This window comes from Notothenia rossii (genome assembly GCF_949606895.1).
Source record: "Notothenia rossii genome assembly, chromosome: 2".
Lineage (NCBI taxonomy): Eukaryota > Metazoa > Chordata > Actinopteri > Perciformes > Nototheniidae > Notothenia > Notothenia rossii.
Genome location: NC_136904.1, coordinates 64,756,977 through 64,774,722, shown reverse-complemented (window position 1 = coordinate 64,774,722; position 17,746 = coordinate 64,756,977). Strand labels below are relative to the sequence as shown.

General features: G+C 42.5%; 1 protein-coding gene across 7 annotated transcripts; it reads left to right on the top strand.

Annotated features, from left to right (window-relative positions):
• Window positions 1-4,940: 4,940 nt before the first annotated feature.
• LOC307029135 (uncharacterized protein) lies at window positions 4,941-9,644 on the top strand. Of its 7 annotated transcripts, none has more exons than XM_079664794.1 (7): window positions 4,941-5,434; window positions 5,962-7,554; window positions 7,723-7,807; window positions 7,974-8,105; window positions 8,192-8,314; window positions 8,402-8,516; window positions 8,649-9,644. In XM_079664794.1, exon 2 carries the CDS (start codon window positions 6,090-6,092, stop codon window positions 7,548-7,550), a length of 1,461 nt encoding a protein of 486 aa, XP_079520920.1. In that variant the 5' UTR covers window positions 4,941-5,434; window positions 5,962-6,089; the 3' UTR covers window positions 7,551-7,554; window positions 7,723-7,807; window positions 7,974-8,105; window positions 8,192-8,314; window positions 8,402-8,516; window positions 8,649-9,644. The 7 variants fall into 7 exon arrangements, 5 of the variants coding, with proteins under 5 accessions (XP_079520920.1, XP_079520919.1, XP_079520921.1 ...); XM_079664793.1 differs by lacking the exon at window positions 4,941-5,434 and adding an exon at window positions 5,443-5,746; XM_079664795.1 differs by lacking the exon at window positions 4,941-5,434 and having other exon boundaries at window positions 5,443-7,554; window positions 8,649-8,723; window positions 9,019-9,644.
• The last annotated feature ends 8,102 nt before the right edge of the window (window positions 9,645-17,746 follow it).

Below are 17,746 nucleotides of genomic sequence, written 5' to 3'. Positions count from 1 at the left end.
AGAGGTTGTTGTGTTTAATATTCATGAGAATATTTGTCATTGATCAAATGATAATAAACAAACATTTGCATAAAGCATATTTGTCCACTCATATGTTGATAAGAGTGTTCAAAACTTGAAAAATATCCCTCTAAAGTACATTTAGAACAGATAAAAAATGTGCGATTAATCGCGATTAACTATGGACAATCATGCGATTAATCGCGATTACATATTTTAATCGACTGACAGCCCTAGTCATATTACATGTCATTGATTTTCTTTCAGACAACCCTTCCCAGACACTTTTGCAAAATAATTCACGGTATATTTTTCTCCTCTCCACCTGAGAAATCTAGAAAATCTTTTTTCGAATGTCATTATTGAAACAAAAAGTAGTTTATCAAGTAATCTTTTTAAGGATTGTTAGATTGATTTGTTTTTAATGAGATACTTGTACGGGGAAAGTTAATTACCATAAAGTACCTCGGAGGAAACACTTAAACGTCGGTTGATGCAGGTTGGGTAAGCTATTGTTTCAAAATGCTTCATATTCCGATGGAACCGTATACACCTGGGTGCAGCCCAGGACAATAAACCTACAGGCTACTGCCACTGAATATTAAGTTTAGTAAATATGTTCTTGAATTAATGGACACCAGATATGTTTTGCAAAACACATAATTGAGTGTAAAAACTACTACTTATTTGATCTAACTGTTCTTCCAAATTTGGGGTACACTATTTTATTAGTTTCATAAAACATGTGTGCCTTGGTTGCCGAGTGTTTTTAGCACATTCATTTGGACCATACAACCCATCTGTCTTCCCCTATTCATTTCAACATAGTCCTCCGTGAATACTGGTAAGAATGCCAAAACGATTAAAAAAAAAAACATTTAAAAAAAAAGATTCACAGAGAATCACAGGATTTTAAAAACCCATAAGAAACAAGTAACGAGAAACACATAAATAATAATGAATTAGAGTGAAAGATTTCATATGTGTCCTACATTGACTTACAGAGGAAAAATGGAGGCAATCCAACTTCTTTTGCTTCATATTTGGTTATTTTCTTCCCACGTCTTCCTCTTTTTACATCTTGGAGCCTTCACATAAATGTCATGGAGCACAGATTATGATAAGTGTATTACAAGAAAGTCAATGAGAAAATTAGCCTTGGTCTAACTCCTAATAAAATGAGTGGGAATGAAGTTTCCATCTTGCTGCTGTGATGGAATATCACCCGACAAACAGCACCACACACACACACACACCCCCCCCCCCCCCCCCCCACACACACACACACACACACACACACACACACACACACACACACACACACACACACACACACACACACACACACACACACACACACACACACACACACACACACACACTGAACTGATTACTCAGGATTCACCTGCTGCTAGTTAAAACAGAGCGCAGTCGGACCAGAATTCTTCTAAAGTTGTCTCACTCTGTTGTGACTCATGGTTGCCAGGGTGGGGCTCCATCTTATCGTAAGAGAACCAACGGCCATTCCCTCAAGCTGTCCCAACATCAGCCCTGAAAATACCTCTTGAAAACATTTTGCTAAGCCAATAATGTGGCTTAGGCTGTGTTTGATAGGATTTCTCCGGGGCCGAGGTGAGAGCAAGGACTAAATGATGGCACTAAATCTTTCAAGTGCGAGTCCCAGAGGAGATCCTGGACGTTAGACTGGGGGAGGTTTTTTGGGAGCCTCTCCAGGAAATTCCGCATGCACAATTTGTCTTTGTAACAGGAGAGCTGGCACGGCCCCTCGGCTTAAGGATGTCATGACCGGACCAACTTAGCACGCAGCAGAAGTGCTTATTGCGCATTGTATACTCATTCCTGACACAGGGGAGCCTGGCGTGGCTCGCATCCTGGTGATCAGACTCAAACTTTTTCTCACCGCAACAGTTTGTAAGAGACCTGGTGAATTTCCACGAACCTCAGCATGAACTCTACCACTTAACCATGAGAGACTCCTCATTTAGGGAGAGGCCAGAGTCTGATAAACACTGGGAGAGAAAGAAAGAGGAAGAAAAAAAGGACATGAAAATGGAAAACAGTGCTGGCACTTCCAGCAGGTTTATTTGAGGCCGTGACAGTGAGCCCTTGGAAAAGAGATGGCGTCTTAAGCCGGGGCACAGATGGGCGGAGGGTACACAAAAGGGGTCGTGAAAAGTAGACACGGCATGTCAAAGCCCTCTCGCTTCTTTTCTGGAGTCTGGAAGATGAAGGAAGAAAAAAAATCTGATTATTTTCCTCTCCCGATCCCTGGACTCGGTGGTGCAGAGTGAAGACACTGCCAGGGAACAATTTGTACAGCCATTATCTTAATCCGCTAAAGACGAGAACTGCAGGCCACGCTCCTGGTCCGATGTTTCATCATGAGATGAAAAGAGGATTTCTGAAGTGCTTTATTTAGAGATTATCATCTCATTCTTTCTCTTGTGTCATTTGGTTGCTGATAGTGCAACCAAAAAAAAGAAACACTCACTCAGGTTGCAACTGACTTCCTTTGCACATCTGTGTGAAATATATGTGTGCATGCATGGAAAACTTTAAGTAACACACTCAAAAGATATCCAAAATAAAACTAAAAGGTTTTTGTTTTTTTAATAGCGACCACACTGCACAGACATGAATAAGAACATTTGGAGTTATACTAAGATATCACAATGTAAGAAGCTACATTATATTCTGCAGCTAAGAAAAGGTAAAGAAAAGTCATGAAACGGATATGTATGTCAAACATATGCAGTACTCAAGGCTCAGCCTTTTAGGAGAATGTCATCCTTAGTTTCGTTCTGTCAGATCTCACTTCACAGAGACATACTTTACAGGCCACAGAAACCCGGAGCAGAGTAGCTGTGCAGAGGAGCTGTGAAGGTCAAGCAGAGTAGTTCTTTAATGGGGTTTGGTGTTCCACCAAGTCAAACTGATGGTGATAGATGGTAGAAACAGTACAAAGCCAGGAAACTGTCAGGCAGTGGTGTTGGATTTCATCAAAGGAGAATTCCAGAACATGAAAGCAGACTCAGTTCTGTAACCTCTACCAAGGTAGTAGTTTCTGTCTATTTGTCAATGCTAGTGGCTCTGTGTGGCTGTATTTAGGCATTCAGGATGCTATGAATCACAATATGAAAATACTAACATACAGATTTTAACAAGTCTTGACACCAAATAAGCAAGTTTGCAGCAGGCAAACATTTGCTAATCATCACTTAACTCTTAGCACCAACACTCATGGTAGCCTTAGAGTACAATCAAAACCAAAGGGATTACCAAAGCCAACAGTATACATTGTCAATGAACTATCAATATCTGTGCCAACTTTGGTGTTAATCCAAGTAGTACATATGGAGATATTTCACTTAGTAAATGAAAACTTTGAGCTGCGGGTGATGTTAAAATTAAACATCAGAGCAGAGTCTTCTTTTTAAAACAAATCGCAATATCTGGGGAGCTTTCAATACCAAATGTCATGGCATTCCAAATAATATTTGAGTATTGACCAACCAACTTCACCACTCTTAGAACTACGGCACTGGCATGACTAAAAACCACTGAACACATTGCAGGCGCTCAGTGGAAAGTTAGGCCAAAGGGCAAGAAAGAAACAAATTACTAACAGAGTTATTGAACAGAAAGCGCCAACATGTGTTCATTTATAAAGCAATTTGTACACATATTCTTTGGAACAATATATCTATTTTTATGGGTCATGTCCATTTCAGCCAAAAAAGATTATCCATTGTTTTAATGTTATTTTACCACTTAAATTTCACCCCATTTTCATTACATTTGATACCTAAAACGTTTTAATCATCCCAAGAAAATGTACTCATTTGTTTTGAAAATTCAAGATACTTTAACTTGATGCCAAATTGTTGAACATTAGTCAAGGTCTATCAGTAAATTGCCAATTGTTTGTCTTGCATTTTCCTACGAAGTGCAATTGACATTTGCACAGATCAAGTCCAGTCATTCCTGCAAATGTTGAAGACATGACTTTATCAGGGATGCACAATGAATTGAAATGTGCTTTATCAAGACAAGATGGTTAGGTTATACAGGGTAGTATGGAGCATTATTAAATTAAATTAGGATGGATGACAAAGGAGACTATAGCCAAGAGTTATAGCTCAAATGTAGCCAGCAGCATAAAGGTTGCTTTAATGGTGCTTGTGCTACTCTGAGCCAAACAATATACACTACACGCACTGGCAACAGGCCTCACCAGAAAAAAAAACCCTGTACGAACACACACAAAGTTTTTCTATCTACCAAATGCACTCTTGAATGAGAAACAGGAGTTTGGAAGGTCCCAAATGATGTATTCTGGTGAAAATTGACGAATGGAAATATCATCCCGCAGCAACATAACGCACCTGCAGTGCCAAACGAGAGAAAGCCAATGGACGTGACTACATTTATAGAGTCACATTCAGCTCGACTTCCTCTTTCAGGTCAAGAGCCGGTGCCTTTATAGCCTTGGAAGGGCCATCTCAGTCCAACTTGGCAGCAGAAGGACACAACTTTGATGTGCAGAAAGTTGACTTGACCTGTGTTTACGGCTTCATAAATCAGGATGGAAAGCTGGGGGAAGGACAGACTGACGCAATGAGGGAACGATGGGCCGCAGCGGAGCATGTGCATTTTATTATACAGCCGGTATAAAAATGTCCTTCACCATCAACACACATTAGCAGCAAATTGTAGCTCCACAGAAGCCGACTGATAGCTGGCACAGCAGTAGATGTGCATACGGTATATGTTACCATTCAACACTCAATGGTAAAAAAAAGCAGACCATAACACGAGAGACAACCAGTCTGCAGACAAACAATATATCAGTGGGAGCTTTCAGGAACTCACATTTATAGAGGTGGTGTTTATGTGGCGTTTGAGTGTGTTGGGCAGGGGTGGACTGGCCATCTGGCATACCGGGCATTGTCCCGGTGGGCCGTTGACCCAATGTGGGCCGGTCCGCTATGGTTTTTTCTTTTTTCTTTTTTTTCTCTAAATTCCCTCCAATTGGGCCGGCCAATTGGCTACAGAGGGCTAGCAGTGTGTTGCCAGCATCGACACATATTATTGGTCTATTGTTTGTCATTGTCAATCAATCATGGGCTGACAGGCTCAGAGAGGCCTGACAGTGCTGTCAATCACAACACAAACCAAGGTGGGGCGGGACCTCATGGCATGGGCGGGAGTCGCGGGACGGGCTGCTGCTGAGCTGAAAATGGATAAGCAGAAGAAACGCCCGGGTGGCGCTGAAAAACTGTGACTTAAAAAGCTGAACTCTCTGGAGGTGGAGGCTGCTAAATATTCTAAATTGACGGACCTATTTGGTGCCGGGGTCACCGCCCCAGCAGGTGCTGCTGCGCCGGGAGACGAGCGAGTGGAGGCATACATCGTAAGTAACGTTAGCCTGGGGCTGGCTAGGCTACATTTTTGAGACATGTCCAAAAAAAAAGTAGAAAACGTTTTTACATTGAATGTGATGTGACCTAATTAACTGCATAGTCCTACTTGTGACAACATATTAGCCCAGAGTTGAAGGGCTGTGAATGTTGGTAGTTGTGGTTGATTTTGTTTAAATATGCCGAATTGTGATATTATGGGTTATTATTGTTCAGATGATTTAGCTAGGCTAGCTAAGAGCTGCCAACGTCAGCGGTTTCTTGTTGCCATAGCAACAGTAAACATTCACATGGACCAACGAGCTGTAAGTAGAGATGCAGAATCAAGCTGTATTGTAAATACAGATGAGATACTTTGAATTTTAGCACAAAATACAAGTAAACCTATAGGAAATAATTACATTAATTTGCAATATTTGCCATTGAATTTATTGTAATCTTTCAATTCATTTATTGTTTACTGAGGTGATAACTATTTCGTAATTTGTGTGTAACTTTAATTTCTGTGTAAATGTGTCAGTTCAGGGAGAGAGCCAGACCAATTCAGGCAGCCCAAAGACTGCACCACCACCACCAGTGGTGCAGAAAGTGTTCTGTAGCAGAGACGGCACCAGTAGAAGGTGGCTGACGTACTGTCCAGAGCGTCACATGCTGTATTGTTTCATCTGCATGGCATTCGGTAAGAGAACTGATAGCAGTCTGTTCATCAGTGGAATGTCAGATTGGAGGCATATACACCATGTATGGTGCTACGCACATGTACTAAATCTGGTGCTTGCAAACACAACCCAGATTTTTATTGAGAGTGGGTCCCTGTTTGCGCTCCTCAATGGCATTGCGGTATTCATCAAAGAGTCATATAAAAGGATGAATGTGTGGGAAGAGTCAGGCCGAAACAAGAGACGTAGACGCCTTGCTCCTATTGGCGAGACACGCTGGTGGGCCAAGCATGAGGCCCTGAAGAAGGTGTTTGGCTCCTTTGGAAAACCGGAAGATGGTCTGTACGTTGATGTGCTGTTGACATTATCAGCTATACAAAAAAAGGCAACAGTGAAACCATGTATCCTTGTCATGGCCAGAGGATATGCAGAGTCATTGCTCAAGTATGAGACGATCTTGACTGCTCAAATCTTCCTCCGCATATTTAAACATACCTCTCCATTGTCTAAATACCTTCAGACGGCAGGATTGGACATCCTCTCTGCTCACAGAATAGTGGCATCGACACAGGATACGCTGAAAAGCTTGGGAAGAGATTTTGAATCTGTAAAAAGAGCAGCAGACACATTTGTCAACTGGACAAACACAGAAATCCAAGAGAGAGATGACACGGACATTGAAGTGGAGGCCACACTGCCAAAAAAGAGGAGGAGGTTGAAGAAAGTCTTGCCTGGAGAGATGGCTCAGGATGAGACCCTGGATGATGCAGAAAAATCCTATGAGGTGAATGTGCATAACCGGATCATGGACACAGCAATTGAAGCCATTCATAGGCGCTTTTTAACACACGGCAATCTATATGCGGACTTGGCATGTCTGGATCCCAGAAACTTCCCTCAGCTCTGCAGCAGTGCTCTTCCCCAGTCTGCCCTCCAAGACTTAAGCAAGTGCTTGCGAGGATTTGACAGCAGGGCAACCAAGGAAAATATGCAGGCCGAGTTGAAAAGCTTTGCACTCCAGTGGAACAGGCTGAAGGCATCCCCATTGGCAGAGTACAAAGCAAGAACAGTAGAAGATGGATCAGGTGGTGAGGAGGACAACGCAGAAGAGGTTGAGATAACTCCCATAAGCTGTTGCTCCTGCAAAGAATGCCCTCTGTGCTGCTACCAGATACTTCGCCGTTTCAACATGCTAACAGATGCATACCCTGCCCTAGGCCTTGCTTATAAATACCTGCTTACATTATCCCTCACACAGGTGGCTTGTGAGTGCACATTTTCAATTTTGAAGTTTATTAAAAACAGACTCAGAAGCACCCTCTCATCTGATAAATTGGAGGCATTTATGTTGATGTCCACAGAGAAAGACATCCTCATATCCTTGGACTCTGACTCTGTGATAGAAAGACTTGCAGAGAAGAGTGAGCTGCTTAAAAAGCTGGTCCACTGATAAGGCGAGAAATATTTAATATGATTGTTATTATCACACATCACACATTATGGATGTAGTAATTCATTATTTGTCATTTTAATGATGCTTTTCAGAAGTTGTATTGTGCTTATGTGTTGATCCTCAATGGTGTGATCATGTACACTAAATTATCAATTATTCTCCATTACAGGTTGTTCTGATATATTTGAGGAGTCGTTCTCCCTCTGTTCTATATGTGGACTTGTTCTCTCATTTGGGACCACTGTTAGAATTTGGTAAGTTTATCATGTATTTTTTAATGTTGTATAAATTCATACTTCATAATTTTAAAAAAGTTTTGAAAGAAACGCACATCCCAAAAGTTTTCAACTCTAGGTGCAGGACAGAGGAAAACATTTTATTTATTTTTCAGACTTAATAATGTATCCAATTCCCTCTCAGGTTGACCACTTGACATGTGAGAGCTTGAGGAGTTGTTCCCCCTTCGTCCATGTTCGAGGACTTGCTCTCTCTCTGCCTCCACTCTCTATCTTCACTGCACCAAAGTTTGGCTGTTGAGTCTCCTCTAGTATGGTGAGTTTATCATTTTTTATCTTTTATGAAATCTTACTTAATTTGTGATGATTAGAGACTTAATAATGTATCCGATTCCCTCTCAGGTTGAGCACTTGACATGTGAGAGCTTGAGGAGTTGTTCCCCCTCCGTCCATTTTCAAGGATTTGCTCCCTTACTTCCTCCACTTCACCACTTTTTGGCTACTGAGAAGTCTATGATTTGTTGAGTATGTCATGTGTCTTATAATGTTATATGAATTCATACTTGATTTGTGATGATGAGAGACTTAATAATGTTTCCATGTCTCTTTTAGGTTGACCACCCGAGAGCCTAAGAAGTTGTTTTCCCTCTGTCCCCTTTTGAGGACCTGCTTCGTCTCCTCCATCATTCACTGGGCCACTTTTGGGTTCCTGAGCTTATTTCATGTGGTGAGAGGAATGCAATATGTGTATGTTTAAAGGTTTGTGTGAAGAAACATACTATATGTGTTATAAAATGACAATTGGTCATTCATAAATGTCTCTTTATATTCTCTGCTACCATTATCTCCTGTCAAACAGGTTTTCCTGACCTGCTAGAAGTTCTTCTATGATGCTTGAGTCATCCATCATATCTGAGAGCTTCGTCTTGACTTTGTGAGTTTATTATGCAACTTGTTTTGTCTCAGATTGAAACAAAAGGTTTGATTATGATTATTTCCTGGCTGAAGATTTTCATATTGATGGTTTTAATTTCAAACATCTGCATATCTTTTAAGTTCAATTAACAGTTATGCAGGTAGGCCTTAGGGCTCTTTTGAGACTTAAGTCATCCTTCATGACAGATACATTTGTTCACTAAGTGTCACTACGTCACAATATGGCTACATGGCTACTTATATTTGTCAGTACACAGATACTGAGTACAAGTTATGTTTGCTGTTTCTTGCAGCTCACGAATTTGGTGAGGAGTGGAGCTGGCTGGCTGTATAGAGCAATACATACTTGGGCACATACACGTATATCAGAATGCATATCTATTCAGACCTGTAACCCATGTCTTACACTTTTCACACAGCTATATATATATATATATATATATTTTTCAATTCTCTATTTATGGTTTCATAATGAGTGAGTGAATTTCAGCTCTAATGCTGCTACTGTCCGTAACATGTTTCTATTTAGATTATTTGTCAGGATATTTTTTTGTTATTATTGTCAGAGTCTGGTTTTAACCAATACTGGGCTTACACCAAAAGATTTTCACAGTCACAGACTAAAAACTGAAAGGGTAGCATAAGGGTTCTTCCCGTTAGTCTCGTCCCACCCCTAGTCATGACATAACTTCTGTTGTGATTTGACACTATAATGAATAAAGATTGATTGATATAGCTGTCAATTTTAGTCCTTGAGTTCATAGTTAAGTGCTTCATTTGTTAACTGTTATCAAGGAATATGACTCTCCTTTGTAGTATGCATGAGAGAAGATGCCGCAAGTTTAGTGGACTTCTATGTAGTGTCCGCTGATAATGTAGTGGGCTGGTCTGGACAGAAAATGCCAGGGCTGAATTTTTGTCCCAGTCCACCCCTGGTGTTGGGCAATGTCCGCAGTACACAAAATGTCTTGCCTGTGATGTCATTGGTGCTAGAAAGACACCTTGTATCAGTGTTTTATGTGTTAAGAAGAATCAGTCATGTGTTTCAGGGAGGAAAATCAGCTCATGAAATATTTGTTGTTCGCCTGGTTAAAACTGATTTAAGCAGGGTCTTGTATGACTGGTGGTTTCTACATCAGACTATATTATGAGTCACTTCGGCACTCCAGGAAACCCTCTGTTTTTAATGTTCAGTGCTGTCAGTAATGACTCAACATGTCTTTACTCAACATAAACTTGTTTTTAATAATCTGGGCCAATTCCTTTTATAAGCCATATATATTTGAAAGAAGCTCTTCAATGAATTTGAGTATCAAGTGTTTGCTTTAAAAGTCTTTGATACATAAATACAATACCCCTTATTCAAGCACTCTGCTGGCCAGATGGCCACAAACCATGATCATGCAAAAATCAAAGGATTACTTTAGCTGCTGGATTAAGAGAGTCCGTGAAAGCATACACGCACAAAGACCTTCAGATCCCCAGAGTCTTTACTGAATCCAAGTAAAACCCTCTTTATAAAGATGTGGTGCTCTATGAAAATCAAACCTGTATTTATTATAGCTGCACTCAATGATATCTGGAATAATATATTTTCAACTTAACAAATAACCAGAAAATTACAGCAAAGCCTTAAATACTGTAATATAGTACTCAAATATCCGTACAAGAAATCCGACATGCAGTTTTGTTCTCAATGGTCTAGTGCATGGAACTTGAACAGGTCAAAAAACACTTTTAAATCAATAGTGAGAAGTTTATTCAATCAATGTTGAGCACATTAGGTCAGATGGGGTTCTATGTAGGTCCAAAGGTTTATAAATGTATGCTTTGGAGATTTCTTTCTTACCATTATGACAAAAGAGTTCAAGGAATATACTTTCAACTCAAAATCTTCAAATCACACATGCCATCTGTACGTCAAAAGCGAAGAGGGAACAAAATCCATGCCTACAGCTGCGACTAATATAGCGCTTATGGATTCAACATGCAAGTGGGCGGATTCCAAGGGTCTAGTCTTGTAAGCACAGCCTTCTCTCTTCATTCTTGACCCCTTACACATAGGTTGGTTGCCTTGATACCACTCCAACAATCCCCCCCCAAAAAAATGAAGTTGAACCGCCCCAGCCCCAGTAAAAACCAGAGGTTTATGTGAAATTGTTATTTTGTTTGAAATAATGGCTTTAGTGTGCAATTATACGTTTTAATTTTGTGTTTGCGTTGATTTAAAAATAAATCAAACTCCCAAAAAACGTATACAGCGTCTGTTTGCTTTTATTAACATTGGAATTGACTGTGTAAGCCGCCACTGGGGGGAGAGAGCTCTCTCCTGAACGACTGAGCGGCTCTGATGACCTCAGCCCAGTGAGGTAAAGGCACACCTTTATATGATCATTATAGTTATAAGAGAATAGATGAAAAACAGGTATAAAATACTATGACAGTAAAAGTTGTTATTAATAAACAACAATACAGTTTGAAAGGAGAGTGATTTGTAAAATATCCATAAATAAAAAGTAAATCTGTGTACAGTTGTTTCATGGGTGTTGAGAGATGTCTTTTAAAAAAAAATGTCCCGGGGGACCATCCCCCGGACCCCCCTAGAGGATGTTAGGTCCACCCCCCACTTAAATCATGTTCAAATGGATAGGATACTAAATACATTTGCACACATCTTGTGTCCATATCGTTCTGTTTTGGTGGTGATGCCACAACCGTGCACATGCACGAGTCATAGTGAGTGTCTGCATTTTGGGGGGGGGGGTCGCCAGCTAAAATCTTGCCTAGGGCAGCAAATTGTTCAAGGCCGGCCCTGTATACAGAAGTGTCTCTGGACCCCCTGACAGTGTGCCTCAGACCCCGCTTTTAGATTCACTGAAGTGATCTACCCCAACATTTTTATACAAGCAAGCATTAGTCGATTGAGTATTTTTACTATTAAAGCTTGAAGTCACTTTTGCTTATATATTCGGCTACTTTCTGATACGATGGGCTCGTAAGAATTCAGATGCTCAATTCCGTTGCTTGGAAATATTCTTTATTGTAAAGAAACCAAAGCTATCAATAATGACTTCTAGGCTCTACTAGGACTCTCCATAGAATCACTAGGTTCTACTAGGTAATGTAACATATATCTCTGGCAAACAGGCATGGATGTAACGACAACACAAGACGAACCGTCACCAGACAAAGGGAGAGAAGGACTATATACACATTAGGTAATGGGGCACAGGTGGACACAATCAGGGGTGGGAACAACAATCAGTCTAGCAGGTGCCACTTGGACAGGAAGTGCCGACACCTGGAGAGAGAGAGAGTTGAGTAATTAACATCATAAGGCAGATAGACAAACACTAAAAACACAACAGCTAACAGGATACTAGCGCTAAAACCTTACAGTACCCCCCCTTTTACGGACAACTCCAGACGTCCCTGAAGCCTGAGACCGTAGTCCAGTGACCACCAACTGGCGGCAAGGCGACTGTGGCGTTGGCGGAGTGGTTACTGCGTTCGCCCCCCGCCCATTTCTTTTTACAACGTCTCGTGAGTAAGGTGGAGTACCAGAGTCCAACAGAGAGGCAGCAGCTGCGGGACAATAGACTGCCTACTGCGAAACCTTCCCTGCCTTGAAGAAGAAGTGATCCTTCGTTGTGAACAGTCTTCTTTGTGCGCTCCACAGCAGCAGCCCCGCTGCGACAGAGTCCAACAGAGAGGCAGGAGCTGCGGGACAGTAGCCTAGAAGCAGGGTTGGGTTGTAACGGAATATATGTAACAGAGTTACGTAATCAGAATACAAAAATCAAGTAGGCTAACTGTATTCAGCTGGCGTTACATTTGAAAAACGAGTAATCTGATTACAGTTACTTTCGTAAACCTGAAGTGAATACCTTTTGGAATACTTATTGGAGTTATTGGTGGAAAAGTTTCCTCACAAAATGTAATATTCATCACCGGCAGAACTGTGTGCACACTGCACAGCGCTGAAGTATGTCATTGAGCGAGAGAGATGCAGTGTGTCTGTGGGGCCCCGCCCCCGCACGCAGATGAGAGAGAGATCTCTTTTAAATTATATTGAAAGTTAGAAACGGAGATGGTTAGATAAAATGTGAAAGATAACGTTTATGTAGCATTTATTTATTGTCGAAATGATGACATTTCATAACGGGATCAAATCAAAGTGAATGACCTGCTGCTGCTGAATACATGGGGCAAGTGACTGAAAAAGTGAAAAAGTTTTTAAAGTTATTACATCGTTTCAGATAATAATAATAAATAATAATGATAATTCATTCTATTTATGGGCGCCTTTCAAAGCACCCAAGGACACCTTACAATTCATAACATATTCCAAGGAAATGTTTTAAGACAGTACAAAGAATGTAGTCCGGGTGATGTTTTTTATGTGGGGTGCAGATGAGAGAGCTGTCCAGAATGAAACCAAGATGTTGTGTTTGAGTTCTTGATAAGCCATTAAAACAGTAAAATAAGTGTCTCCTGTTCACCAAAACATACCCATCTGTTATGGCAAAAGAAAGTATTCCAAAGGTATTCTAAAAGTAATCTGAATACGTAACTAACTGTATTCTGATTACTTTCAGAGCATGTATTCAGTATTCAGTAACTGATTAAATTTACAAAGTAACCCTCCCAACCCTACCTAGAAGTGATCCTTCGTTAGCGTGAAGAGTCTGCTAAGCTTTATGCGGTCCGTGTACCTGAGCGTGCTCCACTAGCATTGTGGACTATATAAAAATCGCTTGCCTGCGATAGTGTCTATTGGATACATTTTGGCCCTTGGACAAATGTAGTTGGTGATCCCTGCCGTAGTCGGTCAAAATCTGTGATTAGGGACTTGCTGCCCGTGAAGAGGAAGATTCCCCTTCCATACCCGGCGACAGCAGCAAACCAGAGCATGTGCTCATGGTACGGTAACTTTCTGCTCGAGCACCGGGAACAATGGAGGCTGGTATCCATGGACACATTGGAAAGGAGAGATTCCGGTGGCTGATGTGGGTAAGGTATTGTGTGCATACTCAACCCAAATCAGATGTTTGCTCCAGGTGGCAGGTTTCTGGGACACCAGGCATCTCAAACACGTCTCCATTTCCTGATTCATCCTCTCCGCTTGGCCGTTTGACTGGGGATGGTATCCTGACGTCAGGCTCACAGTGGCTTGGATGAGGCGACAAAACTCCCTCCAGAAACGTGAAACGAATTGTGGGCCTCGGTCTGAAACAACATCGCTTGGGAAACCATGGATACGAAAAATATGGGACAACATGGCCTGTGCTGTTTCTCTGGCAGTAGACAATTTGGACATGGGGATGAGATGTACAATCTTGGAAAAACAATCAATGACTGTGAGTACTGTGGTGTAACCTGCCGAAGGTCGAAATCCTGTCACAAAGTCCAAAGCAATGTGCGACCATGGTCGGTTGGGAATGGTTAGAGGTTGGAGAAGACCTGCCGCAACTTGACGAGTAGTCTTGTTCCTAGCACACACAGGACATGCTGCCACATATTCTGCCACATCCTTCCACATAGCCGGCCACCAGAATCTGTGTTTCACCATAAAAAGGGTCCTCTTGGTTCCACGATGGCAGGAAAGAACAGATGTATGGGCCCAATGAATCACCTGAGAACGAAGTGTCCCAGGAACAAACAGGCGATTCTGAGGACAACCTCTAGGGACAGGATTCTCCCCATTAGCCTGTTTTACCTTTAGTTCAATGGGCCAGGTCACACTCCCGATCACCCGGTCTGGCCGCAGAATGGGTTCCGGAGTCTTGGGAACTGGTTCAGGATCAAACATTCTGGAGAGAGCGTCCGGTTTTCCGTTCTGTGAACCAGGTCAATAAGATAGCGTGAAGCTAAATCTGTTAAAGAATAAAGCCCATCTGGCTTGTCTGGAGTTCAAACGCTTTACCCTCCTGATGTACTGTAAGTTTTTGTGATCTGTCCAGACCAGGAAATCCTGCTGCGCTCCCTCCAACCAGTGCCGCCACTCCTCCAAAGCAATCTTCACAGCCAACAGTTCCCGATTTCCCACGTCGTAATTCCTTTCAGCTTACGGGAGAGATATGCACACGGATGAAGTTTATTGTCCCCCTTTGACCTCTGGGTGAGTATAGCTCCAACGCCGTCGTTGGAGGCGTCTACTTCCACCACAAACTGTCTGTGGCGATCAGATACAGTCAGGATGGGAGCTGTTGTGAACCTCCTCTTCAGTTCCAGGAAAGATTTCTCTGCCTGTGGATTCCACACAAACTGAACATGGGGAGAGGTAAGGGCATGGAGAGGAGAGGCAATGGCACTGAAATTGCGTATGAAACGTCTGTAAAAGTTAGCAAACCTAAAAAATTGCTGAACTTTCTTTCTGGAGTTTGGCGTTGGCCAATTAGCCACGTCACTGACCTTAGCTGGGTCCGTTTCCACCTTGTTAGGGGAAATCACAAAGCCCAAAAACGCCACAGAGTTCACATGAAACTCACATTTTTCGGCTTTCACAAACAAATGGTTAGCCAGAAGTCTCTGAAGAACAAGGTGAACATGGTTAACATGAGTATTCTCATCTGGAGAAAAGATGAAAATATCATCGAGATACAGAAAACATTCAGGAAATCTCTTAACACATCATTAATGAGAGCTTGGAAAACAGCAGGTGCATTACAAAGTCCAAAAGGCATCACCAAATATTCGTAATGTCCCGTAGGTGTATTGAAACCTGTTTTCCACTCATCCCCCTCACGTATGCGCACAAGGTGATAAGCATTCCTTAAGTCGAGCTTGGTGAATATCTTAGCTCCCTGTAATAGTTTGAATGCCGTAGAGATGAGTGTAAGGGGATATCTGTTCTTAACTGTGATCTGATTTAGCCGACTGTAATCAATACAGGGCCTCAATGTCCCTTCCTTTTTCCCCACGAAAAAGAAACATGCCGCTGCTGCGGATGAAGATGTCCGAATCAAACCAGCTTTGAGTGAAGAATCGATATATTCCTTCATGGCCTCCCTTTCTGGCCCAGAAAGTGAGTACAACCGTCCCTTGGGAATAGTAGAGCCCGACAGAAGGTCTATGGGGCAATCGTACGGTCTATGGGGTGGCAATGAAGTAGCTCGTGTTTTATTAAACACCTCCTTGATGTTTAAATAACACACAGGAACTTTAGACAAGTCAGGAAAGTCAGAAGGTTTGGAAAAAGTGTCACTGTTATTCCCTGACCCCTGCTTAAAGTTACTAGATATGTGCAATCTACTCAACCCTGTTTTACTGGTTAAACATGAACGAGAGCACTCAACCCCCCACCCTTTAACCTTTCCTGTCTGCCAGTCAACGTGAGGGTTGTGTTTAACAAGCCAAGGGTACCCCAAAATGAGAGAATGTTGAGCAGATTTAAATAAATGAAAACTAATTTGCTCACAATGTTCCTGATCTATGACTAATACCATGGGCTCAGTGCGATGAGTAATAGTACATAAAAGGCGGCCGTCTAAAGCACTAGCCTCTAAGGGCTGATCTAAAAGAACAACCTTTAAGTTTAAACTTTTAGCCAACTCCCAGTCTAAAAAGCTCTCATCAGTCCCAGAATCGACTAATGCATCCTGAGTCATAGTATTATCACCAAGTTTGATTTGTACCTGCATCAATTTTCTGACTGGAGAGTCAAAGGAAGTCACTCGGCTCACCAGCGTCTTCCTTCCCGCTGATGAGCCTGATCTTTTGCCGAACAGGCTGCCGAAACATGACCCTGCTGACCGCAGTAGAAGCACCGCCGCTCCCGTAGACGGCGCTGACGCTCCTCCGGAGTGAGTCTGGCTCTACCGAGCTGCATCTGTTCCTCCGTGGCGATAGGGGGCACTGGTCGCTCTGGAGATGAAGACTGGGAATTCCTATGCCAAGCGTAGTATTCCCTCGGTAATTCCCGTCTGAAAGGTGGAGTGGATACTGTATTCCTATCTTTTTCCCGCTCTCTATCAGCTAGACGTTGATCAACCCGGATAGCCATGGCGATGAGCGAGTCCACATCTTCAGGCAGCTGTAATGGAGCCAACTGATCCTTTATGGGATCCGCTAACCCATGCAGGAAAGCATCAAAGAGAGCCGCTGAGTTCCACCCACCCTCCGCTGCCAAAGTACGGAAATCGATTGCGTAATCCGCCACTCTCCTCTGCCGCTGCTTAATGTTCACCAGGGCTCTCGCTGACTCTCTCCCGGGTGATGTCTGATCAAAAATCTTGCTCATGGTATCCAAGAACAGTCTTAATGACTGACAAACAGGCGAGTCCCGGGACCACTCCGCTGTTGCCCAGGCTTCCGCTCTACCCGTCAGATGAGACACAATAAAAGCTACCTTAGCTTGATCGGTGGGAAATGCTGCGGGCTGGTGTTTGAAGTGGAGATCACACTGCACCAGGAAGGGACGACAGTTTCCAGATTTTTCCAGAGAATTTCTCTGGCGAAGCGAGGCGGATCGTAGGCGAATGCACGGGTACTTGAACGGGGATATCAGCAGACCCGACCCCCGCTGGACAGGAAAACTCTGCCGCAGGAACACCAGGATTTACCACGAGGTGAGTGAGTATGTCACGCATCTTCTCAGCCATTAGGCTGAGTAGCTTGAAAGTTCCCTTGACGAGCATTTAAATCCTGGACCCCTTGGTTAATTGCTGACAGCTGTCCCTCATATTGGTGAAGGAGTGTACCCTGCGCCTGCAGGGTCGTTCTCGACGTTGTAGAATCGGCTGAGTCCATCTTGTTAGGTTGGTTCGTTCTGATACGATGGGCTTGTAAGAACTCAGATGCTCAATTCCGTTGCTTGGAAATATTCTTTATTGTAAAGAAACCAAAGCTATCAATAAGGACTTCTTGGCTCTACTAGGACTCTCCATATAATCATTAGGTTCTAATAGGTAATGTAACATATATCTCTGGCAAACAGGCATGGATATAACGACAACACAAGACGAACCAACACCAGACAAAGGGAGAGAAGGACTATATATACACATTAAGTAATGGGGC